This window comes from Lepidochelys olivacea (assembly GCF_965140295.1).
Source record: "Lepidochelys olivacea isolate rLepOli2 genome assembly, chromosome: 13".
In the NCBI taxonomy this organism is placed as follows: Eukaryota; Metazoa; Chordata; order Testudines; family Cheloniidae; genus Lepidochelys; species Lepidochelys olivacea.
In genome coordinates this window covers 23,103,423-23,125,032 of record NC_140423.1, presented here as the reverse complement: position 1 = coordinate 23,125,032, position 21,610 = coordinate 23,103,423, and the positions used below count along the sequence as shown (strand labels likewise).

Below are 21,610 nucleotides of genomic sequence, written 5' to 3'. Positions count from 1 at the left end.
TAGAATATCAGGGTTGGAAGGGACCTCAGGAGGTCATCTAGTCCAACCCCCTGCTCAAAGCAGGACCAATCTGCAATTTTTGCCCCAGATCCGCAAATGGCCCCCTCAAGGATTGAACTCACAACCCTGGATTTAACAGGTCAATGCTCAAACCACTGAGCTAAGTACTCCTGTTCTTTCTGTCGATACAGACTAACAGGGCTGCTACCCTGAAAGGATAGAACCACGTGAGGTTCACCTGAGAAGCAAGAAAGAACCAGATCAAACAGAAGTGAAACTGACGCGTCTGTTTTCACCTAGTGCTAGCAATACAGAAATGATAAAAAGTCAAATTTGATTTTAAAACTTTATGCATCGGAAAAAGAAAAGGAGGACTTGTGGCCCCTTAGAGACTGTAGCTCACAAAAGCTTATGCTCCAATAAATTAGTTAGTCTCTAAGGGGGCCACAAGTCCTCCTTTTCTTTTCGCGACTACAGACTAACAGGGCTGCTACTCTGAAACCTATGCATCGGAAATAATCCGTTATTAGTAACAGGGGGATTTTACACTAACACAATCAAGACGTTTTTTAAAAACAGCAGGATGGTTTTTATCTGGACAAACGTTCCTTTAAGTTCTCTCTGTTTGATGGACTCTCGCTTCGGGAGGGCTAGCAGCCGGTTGTCCCGCATGCGCTGCAAGCTGGACGAATGCAGAGGCGGCCACAGGCAAAGCAGGGAAGCCTTCGCGGAGGCTGTCCGCAGACAGCAGCTGCCCACGCCGAGGCCCGTTTCACCCGCCGCGCTGCACCCTGAGCTCCGCCCGGCCCGGAACGCTGGTGGCGGGCTCCTGTTCCCGGCCGGAGCGGAGCGGAGCGAGCGCGCGCGCGCGGCGGCCCCAGGATGGCGGCCGCGGGCCTGGTGTTCCCGTTCCGCGATGCCCGCTGGCTGCCGGACCCGGTGCTGGGGCCCCGCCCGGCCGTGCGCACGCCGCAGCCCGTGCCGCTAGTGATCGATAACGGCTCGTTCCAGGCGCGGGCGGGCTGGGCCTGTCCGGACCCCGAGGTGCCCGGGGAGCCGCTGCTCCGATTCCGCTCGCTAGCGGCCCGGAGCCGGGGGGCCCGGGGCGGGGCTGGCGCCGAGACCCAGGTGGGCAACGACCTGGGCAGCCCCGAGCCGCTGCGCTGGCTCCTCCGCTCGCCCTTCGACCGCAACGTGCCCGTGCAGCTGGAGCTGCAGGAGCTGCTGTTCGACCACATCTTCCAGCGCCTGGGCGTCTCCTCGCAGGTGCCGCCCGGGGGCAGGGTCGGGACCGGGGGGACCGAGGAGGGATCTGGAACCTGGGCCGCGGGGAAGAGCAGGGACGGGGGGCGCTAGCCCCGGGGAAGGACCAGGTGAAACCCAGCGGGGAATGGGGGGTGGAGTCTGAGCAGAGGGGTGAGGGGCATGGCTGGGGACGGTTGTGGGAAGGAGGATCCAGGAGGAGCAGAAGTGGAGAAAGGTTTCTGGTCACACTGTTTGGGAAGGCGGGCGGGGGAGGTAGACCGACACTGGGTGTTGACTGGGGGGTCGGGGTGGGAAGGGTGAAGAGCTTGGGGTGGGACAGAGTTTGTGGCTGAGCAATAACGGAGGGAAATGGGGGCGTTCTCAGGTAAAGCTACTGGTGGGGTGAGACGGCCGAGGTACAGAACAGAGTATGTGCTACGGTAGGAAATCCCAAAGGCGCTTCTAGTTTTCTCTTTAGGGGGCTGTGTTCTGATTGTGCCCAGTGTCTTGGGTTCTGGGTTGTAAAACGAAGCTGTCCAGTCCGTCCTGCACGGAGAACTGCACCGGGAGTGGGGCGTTGACTTCTGGGAGGCTCTGCAGAGTTTTTGTTGCAGGACCTTGGTTGAGAACAAGTTGTTTAGAGCCAGCCTTTAGCAAAGAGATTTGGGGGTTTAGCTGAGTGACCATCCCTCCTTACCTAGTTGTCTGTCTTCTATATCAGACTGTATTTTGTTTGTACAGCCCTTTACCATATTGTGTGTAAAAAAAAAAAAAATCCAGCCCTTTTAAGCCTTGGGTAAAGCTTTCAAAGGAGCCTATATCCCACTCACAATTAGATTCCTAACTGCCTGAATCCATTTTGGAAATGGGAGTTGGGATCCTAAGTCACTGAGATGCATTAAAAAGCTCCCTTTTCTTCCTAAAATTAGGACCCAGCCCATTATTCTCTACTAGTTGAAGTAATGGTGGAATTTATAGGGTAGACAGGGTTCAGGTATTTTTATTACTTTGTCACTTAATCCTGACTTTTATAGTAGTCTATAAAACAATGTATACCAATCATTGCTCCGAGCTATCGCTGGTACCCAAAAGTATTTGCATTATGCTCCTTAAGTAGGGCTGAGGGAGACTAACAAATGAAATGTACTTTCACTCTTTATCTGCATATATCTTTTAATCTCTATATGCAAAATAACTAGAAATGAGAAAAGATCTGTCTGTTCAGTATGTGTTGATCACATGAACATCATAATTCTCTTATCATCTCTGTCCCATTGTTCTGCTGTAGGGTTGTGTTGACCATCCAATCGTTTTAACAGAAGCAGTGTGCAATCCTCTGTATTCGAGGCAAATGATGTCAGAGCTCCTGTTTGAATGTTACCAGGTCCCAAAGGTTTCATATGGAGTGGACAGCATGTACAGCTTCCACCACAACAGAAGGCAGGACTGGCCTTGCAACAGTCTGATAGTGTCTTCTGGTTATCAGTGCACGCACGTTTTGCCAGTCTTAGAGGGCAGGTGAGTGACGCTCTAGCACAGGTTTCCACAAAGTGGCTCTTATTTTGAATACAGACTTGCAGGCAGCAGATACAACAGGTTCCCTCAGTGTGTGTTTTGCTCCAAACAGATGCTGGGACCTGAACTCTTTGCAGGCTCAAATGTATATTAAAGACAAGAAAGGATGGGTGCGGTCAACCTCCCAATAGCAAGATTTGGGCTAATATACTTGAATGCTGGGGTGAAGTGTACTCTTTGTGGAATACACACAATGCATTTCTTTATTGTTACAGTGCATAAATCCATGTTTCTAAAATAAAGGGGTAAGATAATCTTTCTACTAGTAAAATACCAGACACAGTAGAAAAGGTACATACATTGTGTTTAATGTGATTGTTTAGACAGTCTAAAAGGCTGGGTCAGACGTGTGAAGCCCTCACCTGGGCTCTGCCAAACTGATCAGACCATTGATCCATGCATTCCAGTATTCTTCCTGCAGTAAGTGGTCCTGTAGCCTATACTTGATGCTTCAGGGAAAGGCAGACTTTCTTCACATGATGCACATGGCCAGTTGTGCAATGCTGTACAGGGTAGGGAGCTTTCTCTAGCAGTCAGATTACTCCATGAAGTAGGAAAATTTGTGCTTCTATGAGCTGGCATAGCTAGACATACTGTTTTTCACAAAATAGTCTAGTTCAGTGTTTCTCAACCAGGAGTACACATACCACTGGGGGTATGCAAAGGTCTTCTAGGGGGGTAGCAACTCCTTTAGATCAGTGTTTCTCAACCTGAGGGTTGCAACCCCCCAGGGGGATCACAGGACGGACTTAGAGGGTCGCAAGCGTACGGCCAGCCCTAGGGGATGGCAAGCAGGGCAGTTGTCTGGGGTGCCACGTAACAGGGGCCCCCGCAAAACTAAGTTACCTGCTTCAGTTCCGGGTGGCAGGGCTCCATCTTCAGGATGGCTCATAAGTGAAAAACAGGCTCAAGTATCGCACTGAAATGTAAGTGGAATATAAATATTGTAATCAATTTCTTTTATAATTATATGGTACAAATGAGAAAGTAAGCAATTTTTCAGTAATAGTGTGCTGAGACATTTTTGTATTTTTGTCTGATTTTTGTAAGGAAGTAGTTTTTAAGGGAGGTGAAACTTGGGGTACACAAGACAAATCAGACTCCTGAAAGGGGTACAGTAGTCTGGAAAGGTTGAGAGCCACTGATCTAGTCGAGGTGACTCTGAACCTCTGGCCATGGATTCTGCAAGCTGATTGTACAGTGGGGGAAGATTAATCCACTGTGACCAAGTATTTCTTTTTGGTGTTAATTGTGTGTTATATGCTCTGTTGATAATCTCCTGCTACTCTTATATTCAAGCATTTCTTAATCAACTTTTCCCCTTTCCAGTATTTCCCCTTGCCTTTTTTTTAAAGGAGCTGAAACTAATGTGACTGTACCTGTTTTGAGTTCCATTGCTTTAGAAGTGTTGTGATCCTATGGGATTTCCAGGTCTCAGTGGGCACAAACATTTTTTGTGTCCAGTTATCTTTGATATTTTCCCTTCTGTAAAGCCAGTTCTACGCCTGTTCTGTCCCCCCGCCCCCCGACCTCCCAAAAACCCAGCAAACCAAAACGACCTGACAGTAGGGGCTTTTTGCAAACAAAAAATGAAACTTACAAAGCTTTTTGAATAGTGCCTACAGTTGATGGTGTTGGGGGTAACAAAGGTGTTGGATCTGCTATGTATTTGCCTACTTATTTATAATCAATATTATTTCCCTTGCGATTTAAAAGAGATGTTTTATTCTGTGAAGTTCTGGACTTCTCTAGTTTCCTTTGTCTGCCTTTTTTGTATTGCGTTAGATTGGATGCTAAAAACTGCAAACGTATCAATCTTGGCGGATGCCAGGCAGCTGTGTATCTTCAGCGCCTTCTGCAGCTGAAATACCCTGGGCATTTTGCTGCCATCACTCTCAGCCGCATGGAGGAAATACTGCATGAACACAGCTATATTGCAGAGGATTATCTAGAAGGTAAGGCTGGGTGTAAATCAAAACCACGCAATTTTAATTCAAGCTTGATCCTGTCCTCTACCTCATTGTCAGGTCGACAGGATTCTCCTTTTACTGAGATTCTGACAGTCTTCATACATAAAGCAGTTAAGCCTTCATGGCCTTCATTAGTCCAGCTTGTAGCACATATGGGACAACAGTTTCATAGCAGTCCATAAAATAGAGAAAATTTAAAGTAATGTTTATAAAGATAAAACTCGTGCTATTTTAAAAACATTTTTGTTAGTATAAAATCCTTCTGTTACTGATAACTGGGATTATTTCAAATGGGTACATATTTTAAAATCAAATTTTCCTTTTTATCATTTCTTTATTGCTAGCATTGGATGAAAATAGACCGGGGAGCTTCACTTCTGTTTCTGATCTGGTTCATTCTCTGCTTCTCATGTATCCATAATACATTTCTATCATGTTAGGGCTACTAGCATTTCAGAGAATGCATCTGATAGACTGATACACAAAATCTTCCAAAGGGGCCCTAAAATGTAGTGGCTAAGCTAGGAATCACTCTAGGCATCTTGCAAAGAAGGATACATTCAAAGGATGGGTACTTTCTAGAAGAATTTTATTTATATATTTTTGTGTTTAAAAAGTACTACTTCATGAAAAAATCCTGCACAGTAAAAGAGTCTGCAAGGGCCTGTGGAAATACGGGGAGACATGCAACCTGGGCAGAAGGACTTTAAGAATGAGTTAGGGCCCTGTTCACCACTCCTCTATTTCATGCTTTTTGCATTCTAGAGATCAGAGTGCAGCGAGACAGACTGGAAGACTCTTGATCTGAGTATGCAATCTAATGCTCTCACATTCAGTAGGTGCTACTTCGAGGGGACAGCTAACAGGGAACAATGGTTGGCTAGGCAGTAGGAAAGGGTCCCAAACTAGATTGCTGCTTCTTACCATGTTCTTTAATGTGAGAACTTCCAGAACGGGGTATGGACAGGGTAAAGTGTCAGCCTGGCAAATAGATTATTTGTGTTCAAAATATTCCCACAGAGCTGCAGAAGTGGAGGTCGCCTGAATACTACGAGAGCAACGTGCACAAGATGCAGCTGCCCTTCTCCAGCAAACTCCTCGGTAGCACGCTGACATCAGAGGAGAAGCAGGAGAGGCGGCAGCAGCAGCTACGTAGGCTCCAAGAGCTTAATGCACGCCGGCGGGAGGAGAAACTGCAGCTTGACCAAGAGAGGCTGGACAGGTTGCTCTACGTGCAGGTAGTTATAGAAGATGAGTTTGCTGTGTGTTTGGGGGTGGAGGGTCCTGCTCTCAGAGCCCTAATGACCTGGGAATGTCTCCAGAATGGCACTGTTTCACATACAGCACATTGAAGACTTAGCAGTTACCCCGTTAAGGCAGCAAGTCTGCATCACAGCAGATGGAGTTGTGTTACAGCAGCCAAGGGGAAATGTCCAGTGCCTTTCCCCTGGAATTTTCAATAGGACCATTGGCAACCATTACCTACTTAATGGTGGGAACTCTCTACAGGAACTGCTAGAAGATGGTCAGATGGATCAGTTTCACAAAGCTTTGGTTGAACTGAACATGGACTCTGCCGAGGAACTGCAGTCATACATCCACAAGCTGAGTCTGGCCATTGAACAAACCAAACAGAAGATCCTACAGGCAGAAGTCAGCATTGAAGTGGATGTTGTGGATAGCAAACCAGAGGTACGACACTGAAGCCAGGTTACTTCTGTTACTACATGTAATGCACTCAAAATTACATATCCTGAGAGTGTCTCCGTTCCCTAGACTATTCTTGTGACTGAACGGCTCTTCCCTTTAGCAACCTCCAACTCCCTATTGATTTGACTACTGCTGCCCTGCCCCACTGCGACCCCTCTTCCCACCTGGCTATGGGTACGTCTGGAGCTGGCTTTGTGGTTTTGTCTGAAATTTACAACTCTTGCTACGTTCAGCACTCAGTATCCTCACGCATCTCTTGGATGTCTGTTTAGATTTATACTCCAATACAAAAGTCAGATCAGCCATCCTGACACTTAGTTAAACTGTACAATTATCTGGGATGAACAGGCTTCCCTGGTTCCCCCCAGAGCCGATTAGGAGGGTGGGGGAAGGAGAAAGTACCTTCATTGGGATTGGGGCAAGAACAGTCGGAGGGGCTGAATGTTTTCCTTTCCTTCTTTTTAACGCATGCTCTAAGCAGCACCTATAACTTAGTATCGTTATACAATGTACCCCCATAGCACCACCTTCTCCCCTCCTACTTTGTACTCCAGGCACAGGACTCGGCCAAACTCTACCCATAAAAAATTTAAGAACAATGTACTATTCAATTTTTGAAATGTAAGTAAAAGTGTCCATCCCATATTCTCGGGACCTTCTGTGGTACCATAATTAATTTCCACAGTAATATCAACATGGACTGCTCATCCCACTCTCAAATAAATGCATATCAACAGACATAATAAGAATCAGACCCCTCCAACCAGACCTAAAGTGTTGGGTCTTACACTGTGCCTGGAAGGTTAACAAATCTGGGTTATTTTGGAACAAAGGGTGGACCAAGTTCCAAAAGTTGAGGCGTGGTTACGGAGAGCACCTTGTTCTAACTCCTTAATGGTACTGAGGGTGCTCCAGCTCAAGTACCTTCACTGATTTCTACTGCAGCAGCATGGCACAGGCACAGAAGTAGACCCAAGTGACCAAACCATTTAGGACTGTACAGGTTGAAACTACTCCAAGTAATTAGCCTGCCACCTTCTACACTAGCTTTAATTTGGGAGTGGTTTCAGGATGAAGTCCCAATTAGAGCATGTTGCAGCAAACAGATGTTGAGGTGATCAAGGCATGGAAAATTTGTGGCACAGTCCCTGCATCAGAGAGAAGAATCTCACCCTTCTCACCATGTACAGGTGAAAAAGTGATCTTGACTGTCACTGCTACCTGCCCACCCAAGACCAACCCAGGATCTATAATATAAAGATGGCACGGGTAGTGGCTGCACCTCCTCAGTTAGGGGTGCTGATAGGAGCTTTACTGATTCCTCTGGCTGACTTTTTTCCTAACCCACTAATATTCTCAGTCTTGTCCAGACTGAGTCTCAACCAGCTAGCCCTCCTCTGAGCTCCAAATTCGAGAGAGTTGATTATTTCTTCACTACACCACACAGGTCAGACATGACAGAGATGTAGAGCTGGGTGTCATTGCCATACTGAACACTTCAGTCCATGTTTCTTCATTAAACCTGCCAACGGTGATGCTCGTTGAACAGGAAGGATGATAAAATAGACTCCTGTGATACCCTGTTTGAGAAGGCCTGGGGGGCGGGGCCCAATTGCCCCCAAAATCTGCTCAGAAAGATTGGAGAGGAGAGCCTGTCTACCCTAAGGGAATAAAAGCCAGGATTTAGGGGTGGTTAATTACACTGTGTACCATGTGCTGTGCCTGTGGGCACATTTTCCTATCTCTTGCTACTTTCTTCCCTCTTGGGTATTTGTCTTATTTTGTCTTTTAAAAGAAGCCTAAACATTTAACAGACCTTCAGCTAACAGCATCCATCTAAAATTAACTCTTCCCAAAAACATGGGATGTCATTTAAGACTTTTGAGCAAGAGGTTTTTCTATTTAAGATTCCTCTCTTCCCATTTTAAAAAGGGAATGAGGGGATTTGTTAACATACTCAGACCATTTAAAACTTAACTTTTTTCCCTTTGTTTGCTCAGTGTTTCAAAATAGCCTGTTTGGTGTACAAGGGGCAAAGCCAAGACCTCTGCAACAAACCCCAAACCCAAATTACTGTTTGTTGTAGAAGTAAATGAGGTAATTTAAAAAATTACCCTAAAAATCTTGCCCAGTTCTCAAGAGTAGGCTCATGGCTAAAGGTATCATTGCTCAGCGAAGAGCTTTGGAGATATGACCATCCCTATGTCTGACAGAATGTCCTTGTGGCCTTTCTGGCACAACACACACAGACCATGCTTGTCTGAAACTAGGCAACTCCAAGACTCATGTGGCAGCTGTGTAGCCAGTAAGTGTTTATTTTCCAGACCCACACAAACAAGGTGAGGAATTGTGGTAATTATAGAACAGTTAAAATCTGGTGCATTTCCAGTTCTTCTAACTGATCTTAAAAACCTATTTAAATAAGATTTAATGTAGACTTTGGATAGCAGAGACCCTTTCTTCTAACAAGGCTAATTCAGGGGGATGGGTGGTCAGTCTGTTGAATAGGAGGCTTAATGTGTGAGTTGGCATCCTGATCAGGAGTTAAAGGGCTTTATGGAATTTATTCCGTGTGTGTGTGTATATATATATATATATATATATAAAATAATATAATATTGTTCCCTGGTTTTGGTTTCTCTTCAGTGCCTGAGAATTTTTAATGCTTGTGTAAGTATATTGCAGAGATGAGGTTTCAGGCAGCAGGGCAGGATCAGGCTAACAGGCCATTGTTTCATCAGAATCCCAGCCAGTTATAGACTTGGCACATCGGAGCTAAGGTCACTGAAATAACTGATCCTCTTGGTTTCTTTTTCCAGACCCTGGACCTCGACCCTTTGGGCAGTGAACAGTCCCTGGAGGATGTGGAAAGCATTCATGAGTTTGAGCCTTTGTTTGCTGAGGAACAGCCTGAAGTTGAGAAGCCAGTTACCACCGTGGAGGTTTGACTCTTTATAATCTTTCCTTGCTTCATAGGGATTGCCCTACCACTCGAGACTAATGGTCCAGTGGGTCTACTATCCTAGCTCAATAGCAGCCAATGCTGGATGCATTGGAGAAAGGTTTCTCATCCCCTGGAACGTTCTACTATGGAGGAAACTTCTTCGCAACCACAGTTGATCAGTTATATTCTGGTGCATGAGGATTGATGGCCCTTGCGCTTTTTTTGTCCTACCTAATGTAGCTGCTCATACTTATTCAAAAAGTGTGATCATACTTTGAAACTTACTGTTTGCCTCTGCAGCCACAATTAAATAATAGAGGCGTACTAGAACTTTGCATGTTTCAGCTGACTGATTTGAGACTGGTGTACAGCCAAGAAACTAAATGAAAAGACTCTGATCTTTTTTTCTCGTCACTAAGGTTTATCTTTTTTAATGGAGTAATGTTTTACATCTTGTAAGAGGCCCTTATAAACAATGGCTCGTTAGAAAGAAATATTAAATGTTTGAAAAATAGAATTGATGGTTGTCCTCTTGCGGTCAGCTTGGTACGTTGCACAGATGCTTTAATTTCATTCTCCATGAAGATGTCCTTCAAGCAAGTGAGACTTGGCTGCTGGTATTGCAGCTGACTGGGCTTCTTGCTACCAGTTTAACCCTGTCCACATTAGAAACACAAACCTGTTAGCTACGGCAGTATGTCAATGTAGCTTTTGCTAGCAGGATTCTGGCATTGTTTCCTTCAACAACATAGGGAGGGATTTTTTTTTTTTTCCTGAGAAATTTTAATATAAAATGAGGCTAACAGGCTGTTAGCCTACGTCAGGTGTTGGTCTATAGCACAGTTCTGCTGGCAGCTTCGTCAGAAAAACGTCCCCGTTGACAGTGGTGAGGCAAACAGCGCTAAAGCTCTACGAACACGGCTCTGTTACCAGTGACTTTAGCCATATCTAAAAAGGGCAAACAACCTTGCTTAGCTGACTTCAACAGCAGAATCTGGCTCGGTGGCATGGATGGGGATAAACCCAGTCACAACAGGCTAGACCGCAGCTCCAGCCTATGTCTCTATTATGCACTTGTCTGCATTAGCCTTGTTTTTTTTATATTTGACTGTTCCTGCCACTGATGGTAGCAACAGTGAGAGCACTAGTATAGACAAGGCCCCAGTGGAGATTTTAACAAAGTAACGTGACTTCTAACCTTGCTTAGGGCAGGCCTATGTGACACGGTGGCTTAAAAGTAGGGGCAACCATTAATGCCTTGGAGCTCAAATTGTAACAGTAAGGAAAAGGTTAGTATAGATGCAGCCTGTTTGGGCTGAAGCCTGGTTTTATAACATGATTTGGCCCTGCCCACACTGTCTGGCCAAACCATATTACAACCTGGCTTGCCCAGAACTGTACTGAAAGCGTGGTTGTCAACCTCTGCCCTGTGTAGCTGGTGCCTTTGTAATCCAGTTAAGCAGCAATCTGCTGGGAAAATAGGAAACAGAAAGGGAAATGAAGCATATAGTGATTTATGGATTACAACATTGATGTTGCCTGAGGGTCCTTTCTGGTTTGTCTGTCCCTAAAATCTCAGGGCTTCCTCAAGGATCAGGAAGGGATTTCCTCCCCCGTAATCTGTGTTCTTTTTGTCTCTTTCTTCTGAAGCATCAGAGATGGCCAGAGCTGGGGCACTGGATGGGGACGACCAGTGCTCTCAGGTGGTACTGAGCATTCTCTTTCTCGGGTGCTTGGCTAGCTAGTTCTTGTTCATGTGCTCCAGGTCTAACTGATTACTATACATGACCTGATGTGGGGTAGGGGGAGGCGAGGTGGGGTTGCTGTCTTCAGCCTGGGATGCAGGTCTCTTGCCAGGATAATTGGAGTATACCTCACTTAATTCCCTGCCACTGCAGAAACCTCAAATTTGGTGCACCTCAGTACATCCTATTCTTGCCCTGTGGCACATAATAGTTTAGTCTTCTGAGGGCTGTAATACCTTGGTCTAATTTCAGTTGGAGATCAGAATAAATCATCTGGTTGTCCCTTCTGGGCTTAAATTCTATGACTCTGACACTGTAGTCCCCCAACATGATTAAAACACACTTTGGGCTTACAATGTCGATAGAACGGAACCATGATTCAACCGTATTGACTATGTTCTACAGACCTGCAAGGCTCAAGCCCTATTGCACTGTAGGAACACAGGTAAAACATGAGTTAGTCCTATCTATGCTGCCAAGTCAAACTGTGTGTGAACTGTCAGGGCTCTGGTGTATTGGAATCAGATCCCGCAACATAGTAGTTAAGGAGGCATACTTTCAGGGAGGGGAAAACGTAGTGGGAAAAGAGAGTTAATATTTAATGTTTTATATTTACAGCCCGTGTTTAACCTGGCAGAGTACCACCAGCTTTTTCTTGGTACAGAGAGAATCAGGGTTCCAGAAATTCTCTTCCAACCCTCTCTGATAGGAGAAGAGCAGGCGGGCATCGCAGAAACCATGCAATACGTCCTGGACAGGTGAGTTAGCAAAACTGCTTGCGCTTTGCTTTGCGGAAATGGAATTAACTCCTTTAGGCTAAACTGAAAACAGATTAAGGGCCCAATCCCACTAAAATTCATTTTGATCTGGGCATTTAACTCCCTTAAGCTCCTCTGAAAATCCTCATCTTAGTTTTGAATTTCAGCTTTCACAGTTTGGGTCAAAACAGCTGCTTGCTTGACAGCACAGGTATTCAAATCCTCTTTTCTTTTGCTGGCCTTGGACCATTGTGGATCAATTATGTGGTCTTTGTGTTCTGGATTGAATCGTCAGTGACCGAGTAACAGTCCTGTGCTAGCCTAAGTAGATACAGATGCCAACAATAGCCCCTTGTAGGAATCTGAATCATGACATTACGACCTGGAGTCGTTCAGGATTAGGATAGTCCAGGGGCTTGCAAATCAGTGTAGAGGGACACTAAGTAGATGCTCAGCCCGACCCAGAGCCCTAATTCATTTATTTTTATCAGCATTGAGTCACCCCACAAATGTAGGACCAGAAAAATAATCTAATATGAGAAAAGTTCTAGCCCTACATAAAGGACTGTGGATTGAAATCACTATAAACAGAATTCTGGTGATGTAGGATTCTGATTTTAATGTGGGAACCAGCAGAGGAACTGTTTTAATGACTTTGTCTGCTACCTCAGCAAACTTCTGGCTGTCTACAGGAAAACAAATATGAGCATCATATGTGGTATTCATGAAGCAAGGACTGTCTGCTTATGTCCAAAGAAATCTCACTTGACATTGAGGTGGCAGTATTCTTCTCCATAGCTATTCGCTTGTTGCAGTGAGATGCTCCCAAAGTTGAAGCATTGGTTTTCTTCCGGCAGGTATCCAAAGGAGCAACAGGCTTTACTTGTCCAGAATGTCTTCCTCACTGGCGGAAATACAATGTACCCTGGACTGAAAGCCAGAATCCAGAAGGAGCTACTTGAAATGAGGCCATTCCAGTCATCTTTTCAGGTGTGGTATTGGCTGTGAAAATGCACAAGCTCATAGTTTATTCTGTTTAAAAAAAAGCAAGACATGCATAAGAGAAGTGAGGCGAAATCCAAGTCTCTTGTATGGTTTTGTAATGACACTTGCAAGGTCCTTCCTACCCATCTCAAAACAACTTGCACAGCTTTTCCCACAGCCTGCCATTTCTTTTTAAATAGCAGACTGGTCTATAGACAGTATAAAATGACTGATGTAATCATAGTCTATTCGTTTAATATCTGTTGCTTTGCAATTTGATGACTCTACATAGCACTGGCCTTCATATGACTGACCAGCGCAGAAACATGGATGCAGCCATGTTTTTGGCAGTTGTAATAAGGGTTACTATTGAATGCCACTCACTATCTTTCTGTATATTAACCACCTTTGGGTGGCTTTCTCCTAATCACGTAATCCCCTTATTTGCTGCTGCGCTCTGTGTAGTTCTGCTGTACATAGCTGAAGGTGAATTTGGGGCTACCAGCTTCCTCACAGCAACATAGTGCCAGCTTTTGGTGTTCCTCCTACTTTACTCTTTGATCTCTTGACATAGTCTCTTCCTTCCTCTTTTTTTCTACCCAGCAACCTCTCTTGCCCCTGCCTTCCCATCTGGCCTGCCCTGCCACCCATGAGGTGACACTCCCTGTTAGTACACTACATCCAACATGCTTGCATTGCTATTCCCAGCTGCACTGTAGCCCCACACAGCTGGATGTTGGCTTTCAAGGAGTGAGAGTTAAGTGCTTGGAACACAATCAAGTAGGTTCCCAGCTATTTGATCATATTAAATGCAGGATCACGGTAGCCAATAAGTCAGGTAGAATAAGCTGGCAGTTCTTAAACTGTGTTCTGGAAAGCTGATTGGTTGCATTGTGCTGGGTTTTCTGGTTTCCTGCTGCTGATTCAAAAAAAAAAAACCAAAAAACACCAAGCAAAACACTAAGCACCCTATAAGTACTTCTTTACTTTTCCTTATTAAGCAATTACTGTAGTTGCTGCACGGATGTTATGTGGTCACATATGGAAAGGGAGGTGTCAACACAATGATCTTCCCAGTAAGATGTGGTCCATGCTGTAGAAGCCCCTGCTGTAAATTCTTCATTTTAACATTGATCTCTCTTGAATCAGTGGTGGTGCTGGGAATCTCTGAGAAAAGGGCAATGTCAGTGGAAGATGATACAGTGCAAGCTTCCCCAGTACAGCACTCCTTACTCTTCATCTGCAGTTCTTCTCTGCTATTCTAGTTCTAGGTTGCCAGACGGTTCTGCCAGTGCTCTTAACTTGTGCTGCCCCACCACTATTGTTCTGACCTTGGGCTTCCTCTTGTTCTGAATCCTCTGGTGGGATTTTTGATGTACATAATACAGAGGTCCACTAAACCCACTGGGGGTTTGTCTTCAAGAGCCAAAGAACAATACTTTGACCCCTATGACTTCCAGGGCATTAAGTGGGATTGGCTCAAACTCTTAAACGTAATGTATGGAATATTGCAGTATGTAGACTCAATTTTGTGAAGTAAGTTAAGGGGCTACTCTCTCCCGGAGTCTCTCTTGTTTTCGGGGCTCACCTTCATTGACAGACCTCTTCTTTGTGCTTTCTAGGTTCACCTTGCTTCCAATCCCATTCTGGATGCTTGGTATGGAGCTAGGGATTGGGCACTGGAATATGTGAACCATGAAGAAGGCTGGATAACCAGAAAAGATTATGAAGAAAAAGGGGGCGAATACCTCAAGGAGCACTGTGCTTCAAATGTCTGTGTCCCCATTCGTCTTCCAAAACAGGCTCCACGGACAACTGAAGCTCTAGCACCCACCAAAGTACTGGCGGCTAGTGTAGGCAATCCTTGTGACCTGGCATAGCAGAGAGAATTTGACCACACACCCAGGGTTAAAGTGATTGCATGCCAAGCAAGGGAATAGTTGCTACAATGGACTGCAGGCTGGAGCCTAGCACAGAGCATTTAACACCTTGGGTAGCAAGTTTCTCTTGAACAATCAGGAGGGGGAGCTGTTCTTTGTCTCTAGTGCAGCAGCTGGCCTTGTCATAGCACTGTAACATGGAAGCTTTCGGCAGCTCCGTATCTGATGTTGCCTGCACGGAATATGGGACTATGCATCCATTCGATGAGGAATCGAGCAAGAGGATGAATACAGAAGATAACTATTTCAGATGAAAAACATGATCAACCTCTTGGAATTTGAGAGTTGTATTATAGAATATGTTTTATAGAATTCTTCAAATAAAAGATGATTTTTTTTACTTTTTTATGGTGCTGTTTTATTAAATGACTTGTTCTATAAGCAAGATTTATAATGTAGCAGTCCAGCAGGGGTCTCTCTTGCCCATTATAGTATGAGTGGTTTGTAAGAAAACCTGCACACTTTATTGGTATTAGAGAACAGAAAGCTGGGCTGATGCAGTGGCTTTAATCCTTGTTGGTTTGACCGTCGATTCTTGTTTCCTCCTCCCACCCTCCAAATAAGTAACATTTTGAACTGGTAGCTGTAATTGGCTTTTATTAATCATTTGTTTTAATCACTGTCCCCTTTAGGAGTGGGGCCACTTGTGCTAATTGCAGTTGAAGTATGAAGAGATCTCCTGGCCTAAAGACCTTACAATCTGATGGGCTTGCCAGATCCTTAACTATACCTAGGATCCGGCGGGGGAGAGGTGCAGGTCAGAATGGTCCCTTGACCGACCGATAGTTTTGAGACAATAGGCCTGAGAGATATGACCTGATTGGTTCTCCTCCCCTCCTCTCCCAGAGTCTGCCCCTGTTGTGGAATACCAGTTTAAGACCATTTTGCTGTGCCTATGGGTTTTAGAGCAATCTGAAAGTTAAGAGCTCCTAATATATTGATTTTGACATTGTGAACCCCTTGATCAAATGACCCCACCTTTGCACCATAAGCTCTACCCCAGCCCTTTTTCTGGCCCAATAGTCTTCTGCGCATGTAGATCTGAAGTCAGCAGTTCACTGGGGAGGGGAGGCCTGTATCTGAGGAAGCCCTGGACCAAACAACCCCAACTTGCACCATGAATTCTACCACAGTCCTAATGTGGCACAGCAGTATCGTGGTGGTATGGTAGTGCCACCATAGTTAAGGTTAAACCAGGATTTCCACTGTAATGGGGAGGAAAAGATTGGCCAAAATTGTCTTGCGTAACATAGATCACTTAAAGTTTATTGTAGTTTGTGCACGGCTTGGGGTTTGGTTTGGTTTTCTTCCCCTACAGCCATCTGTGGGAGGAAATAGCAATCGGGGTTTGCTGTGACTGCTTTAAAGAGGGGATGTGACTAAAAAATTTCTAGTGTCTGACATTTCCTTCAGACCCCCCTTTTCACAAGAAGTAGAGCACATAGGGGGCTGAATGGTGTGACCTTTGGTATGTGTAGATAGCTTGACAAATTTCAGCTATACAAATTGATGTCTTGACTAACAGTATCCTCCTGCCATGTTAGCCAATAGTGACCTGAAACCAATCCTTAGAATAGAAAACTTTCTATGAGGGTGCTTTTCTTGATGCTCAGAACCTATTTTGATGATGCTGGCATTGAGAGGCACAGCCCCTTGCTCTTTTGTTCACATAATCCCATTGATAAGGGTGAGGAGCCTGCATTACCCTAATGTTGCTGCGTTTTAGAGTCTTCCTTCTCTTTACTGTTTTCCTTGACCATGCTTCTGAAGTAACGAATGAGCATGCATGTGTCTTTTTAGAGCACTTTGGAATATCAGCTCTTAACTCAGAAGCTTTGTCCTTTGGGCAGAATTTCCAGAAGAAGCCTCTGCAGAATGCAGGCAGAGAGAAACTAGTGCACACAACACAGGTTCTAAGAAAACTGCCACACACAGGACTCAGACTCGGTATGTGGGTGCTGCTCACCAGGTTGAGCAACAACGGTGCAGCACCTTGAGCCACCCACTTACTGTCAGGCTGCCTGTAAACTGTCTTGCAACAGAGCCCCAGTCCTGCTGCACAAGTGCAAATTACTTCCTCTGGCTTGTCGGCTTGGCTTGAACCCCATTTTACCCCCTGCCTAACTGTGGAGTATTGCTTGCCCAAAGGACAGTGGGTGCCAAAAACTCGCTGAGATCAATCCCAAGCAGGTGATAACGGTTTGGGGAGGATCAGGACCATAGTTTGAGCTCCAGGATATGTTGGGGTTTTTTTGTTTTGTTAAAGGGAAAAAACCTGTAAAATTTTAATGTCTTGCTTGTTTGGGAAATGTGGGGATGGGGGTATATCTTAGGAACCCTTTGTTCAAGTGAAATCACATTTGGACCATTGATCTGGGTCCCTAAGAAGGCACATCAGTTTTCAAAACAATCAGGCAGCGTGTAGATTTCAGAGAATTTAGAAAAGTCAGCTGTTAAACAGCAAACTAGTATCAGCCTTACCTGTAGCGATGCTACTCTCCCACTGTGATGAAGTAGAGGTGAAAGGCGGAGCATCCCTTAGCAGTTCATTCATTTTTGACAGTCCCCTAGCTATGGGGGCAGCACGGCTCTTCTCTGACATACTTTAATAATAGTGAGAATTCATTTAGGCTCCTCAAGACTGACGTAATAAAAGACTAGCTATGCTGAATGTCCCAGCTATTGTCTGTTGCTTAATTTGAGCAACACAATTAGTGTGATGGAACCAGAGATGCCAGATCAGCTGCTCAAAGAGTAAAATTGTATAATGCCCCAAAATAGCAACTATCGATTTGTCACTTTACATCATCACTAGCTGTAGTATCCCATGAGAACTCAGAGGGATGGAATGCAATCATTGGCTGCTAAAAATGCATTCCAACCTATGGATGTTTTACGGGTGAGATTTTCAAAGTCTCTGAAAGATTTTGAAGGCCTTCATTAATTATAATGGGAATTAGGCATACAAATCCCCTAGGGCTCTTGGAAAATTTAAGCCTGTAACTGGGCTTTGTGCCAGGTGGGACTAGAAGATGCAAACTGTGGAGGGATCAGGCCCACAGGTGAAGGTTTTTTAGCTTGGTTTTGGGTTGTGTAATAGGTAGTAAGAATGCATTGGTGTTGTGGGTGCTGCCGCAGCCTCTGGTTTGAAGTGGTTTCCACCATATACAGGGTTTACAGTTTGGTTCAATAGCTGTCAGCACCCCCACTATACAAATTGTTCCAGAGCCCCTGTAAGAGTGACTTCGAACCAGTAAAAAGTCCTGTGTCTTAATTGCAAAAAAATCCACCTGCATCTCCTGCGTGTAGCGAGTACAAAGTGATGTTCAAGGCAGCCTTCCACAGGGGATTTCTCACAAGTGCCCATAACTGTATAGCAAGTGTCTTACACTCTTTAATGTGCTTATCCTCACAACCTCCCTGTAAGCTAGGGAAGCACTATTTTATCCCTGTTTGACAGAAGGGGAATTGAGGCACAGTTGCCTTTAACATGTGAATTCACAGCAACATACAACTCCGTTAAATTAATGGTGTGTTATCACCTCTTTCAGGTAAAAGAACACAAAGACACAAATTACCACTTTGTGACAAGCTAGGTAAACTCAGTCTGCTGTTTAATCTGAAAGAAGCAATCTTCAACTGGGTTCCACCTTTCACAGAGTTGCTTAGATTTGTTCTGAGTGGAAACCACACATCACTGGGAAGCCCTGGAGACTGAGAACATGAGCCACTTGTTTAAATGTTCCAGGTTTCAGTCTGAGGTGCAGGCAGGTTTGTTTCTAGTGTTTGCGGCTTCTTACGCTCCCTGTCCCAACATAACTCCAGTGCTGTGACTCATTCTCCACCAAAGCAGCCCAAGATCAGAACTTTTTGCTCCAATTAACAATCTGTGAAACGTGTAAGGTGCTGTATAAGCAAGTTGTCCAGAGAAATGGAAGGACACCCATGAATTATTACTGCCCTCAAGGTTGGAATGCAGGAGTCTCCCTCCCAGAGAGAGGTTACAATGATCCTGTGACAACCCGTGTGAAGGCAGAGAGTCAAAAATGGGGCTGAAGGAGAAGTGCATGAAAAGTTGGGAAGGCAAATGGTGCAATGGATTTGCCCCTGTAATATTACTATCTCTAAACCCCTAGCATGTATCTTCCCATGGGTTCTATCCATGACAACCTGAGAGACCTACTATCCTGGGTCTTGCCCTTCATTCTCATGTGCCACCTCTCTTCTCTTTTATTTTGGGTGTGAAATAATAGTTGAGACCCTAAAAGTTCAGCTTCAAGAAGAGTTTCCTTTCAGAGACGTAAAATGCTCGAATCCCTCCTTCCCTAGCACAGCAGGTATTCTGCAGACTGGCTCTTGCTCTGTTTTCAGGTGCTTGGCTACCTGTATTTAGCTGGTACACATATTCAGCTCTCCTCCTTCACATGCCCAGCACTAGCTCTCTTAGGCAGCATTGTATTAAGTTATTTTTATGGTAAATGTTCTTTTTTACGGTCTTGTTTTCTTGTTTTTCTTGAACACTGGTATTAGGGGGTGGTTTCCCTTTCAGCGCTCTGTGTGGTTCAATGAGCAGGGCACTAGACTGAAAGTCAGGAGATCTGAATTCTGTTCCTGTCTCTGTCTTGTTATATACATGATGATAGATGAGAAGCTATTTGCTTTGGGACCTTGAGCAAGTCACTGCACTCTTCTGTGCCCCAGTTTCCCCATCTGAAAACAAAAAAAGAGAACTAATTTCTTATATTGTAAGTTCTTTGGGGGCAGGGAATGGTGTTTTTTGCTCTGTGTTTGTACAGCACTTAGCTCTGTCATGGTGAATTCAATGGAGGAGAGTTCTCTCTCGAGCACACCCAGGCTCCCGGTGTTCAAATGCAGTTAGCTAGTGTGCATCGGCTAGATGACGTACAGGGAGACAGGCAGCCTGTAATATAACCAGAGCTCTAACCATGCATGGGCTTTATTGTTCGAAATAAAGACCTTCCACAGGACTTGGAAACAGATGCGTGAGTCAGTGCATCCTAGAGAGCATTGGTGTCATGAGAGAAACTTGGCTTGGCAAGACACCAGGGCTCCTCTGGACTTCTAGGGAAGCTTTTCACCTCGGCAGAGGGCTTCTGGTTCTTTTCCTCCTCCCCCTGCTCTCCAGGCTACCCACCTCTCCATGTTTATCCTGTGTCTCTCCCTGTTGCCTCTTCCAATCCAAACTGCTAAATGAACAACCAGGCATCGATTTTTCTCTTAATGGCCTGGAAGGCTGAGGATTCTCTACCTGAATACCCCAGGGTTTGGTGGGAGGCAGCAAGCACAGGACAACTAGAAAAGCATAGCTGTGGGACCTAAGGACAACCTCGGATTCCCACCAAAGCTTTTAATGTACAGAGACTCAGTTCTTGAGTGTGTTTTCCCCGTGGCTGTTAAAGGGGACCTGCAATAAAGGAGGAAGAGGTAGGGTCTGGGGTTTATTTTGTTACTTCGTGATTCATAATGGTAATGGCAGCCTCAGTCCTGGTGGTTTTCTTGGTGCTTGTTTTTTACATTAAAAAAAAAATTATGAACATCACGGCTGGTCTTCTCTGCTTTTGCTGGGAGATTGTTAGGGGCTCTCCAATGTGTATTGGAGCAACAGCAGCCTTTAATTGAAAAGGGAAGGGACCTTGACTAACATTTTCTTCTAGTTGGTTGCAGGGCATTTGAGTTAAGTCTGTACAGTCAAAAAGCAAGTGCTTCTCTACACACTGTTTTCAGGACTTCAGCTCTCCCCTTCGAATGAGATACAGTTAAATCAGAGCAATGACCTAATGCTGACTGAGTTATACATGTATAGCCTATAGCTGTACATCTACCCATGTCTAAAAGGATTAGTTACATGGGTACAAAAACAGTATGTAGATCAGCCTTTAGAGGTTTTACTTCCTTGGTATTTGTAATATTAATCCTACCAGTTCTCCAGTCATTCACAGAGCTATCCAGAGTAAACAACACCTACATTCCTCATCTGAAGAGCGTTTTTCCCCCCTCAAAGGAATTCTCAAGCTGCTTTTATCCATCATGTAGAAGCAAAAAAGGGCATAAATTCAGGTGTGTTTTTTTCCCTTTGCAAATCACCTTTATCCCCATAAGGCAGCTGAGCAGGGAGGTCTCCTCAGTGTCACAGGCTACTTTCAAAGGCAGTAGTTGAAACACTTGACCCATCATATTTACCTATGTTATAAGGCTACAATGAGCTCCTCATCAAACAGTCCATAAACAGCCTCCCATAGCAAAGAACTGTTTTCTCGGATGCAGTCACATTAGCGTGCTTCCACCACTGATTTACCTGCTTTAGGAAAGTTATTACAGGGTAGATGCAATCTGTTAACACAGAGGTTTGGGCTATTAATTAAAAGCATCTTGCATAAGAGCTGTGGTAACTTGTCCAGTTGCAGGGTAAACGGCTTTGCTTTCTGAACACAGCAAGTTGTTTTTAAAACCTCGTTTCATCTCCCTTGCACTAGGGGTTTGTATCAGAACAGCATTTCCAACAGTCTCTCCACTGGGAAACATGCTTGCCACCATGTTCCTTTCCAAGTTCTGTGTTAAAGCTTGGCTAAAACATCCCCCCACCAGACACACGCTCTCCTCACCCCAGATTCTTACCACATACCTGGCATTCTTTCATTTTTAATGAGATAAAGGAGTGGGGGATTTCACTCTTGTGGAATCTTAGAGGAACAATAAGTGGATTTATTTTCCAAAGCCC

The 21,610-nt window shown here is 44.9% G+C and overlaps 1 protein-coding gene across 1 annotated transcript; it reads left to right on the top strand.

The window, feature by feature from the left end:
- Positions 1 to 692: 692 nt before the first annotated feature.
- On the top strand, positions 693 to 15,211 carry ACTR5 (actin related protein 5). Its single transcript, XM_084645909.1, has 9 exons — positions 693 to 1,266; positions 2,534 to 2,763; positions 4,606 to 4,775; positions 5,811 to 6,028; positions 6,300 to 6,482; positions 9,320 to 9,442; positions 11,808 to 11,947; positions 12,805 to 12,937; positions 14,554 to 15,211. The coding sequence occupies exons 1-9, from the start codon at positions 883 to 885 to the stop codon at positions 14,809 to 14,811; spliced, it is 1,839 nt and encodes a 612-aa protein (XP_084502035.1). The 5' UTR covers positions 693 to 882; the 3' UTR covers positions 14,812 to 15,211.
- Positions 15,212 to 21,610: the final 6,399 nt, after the last annotated feature.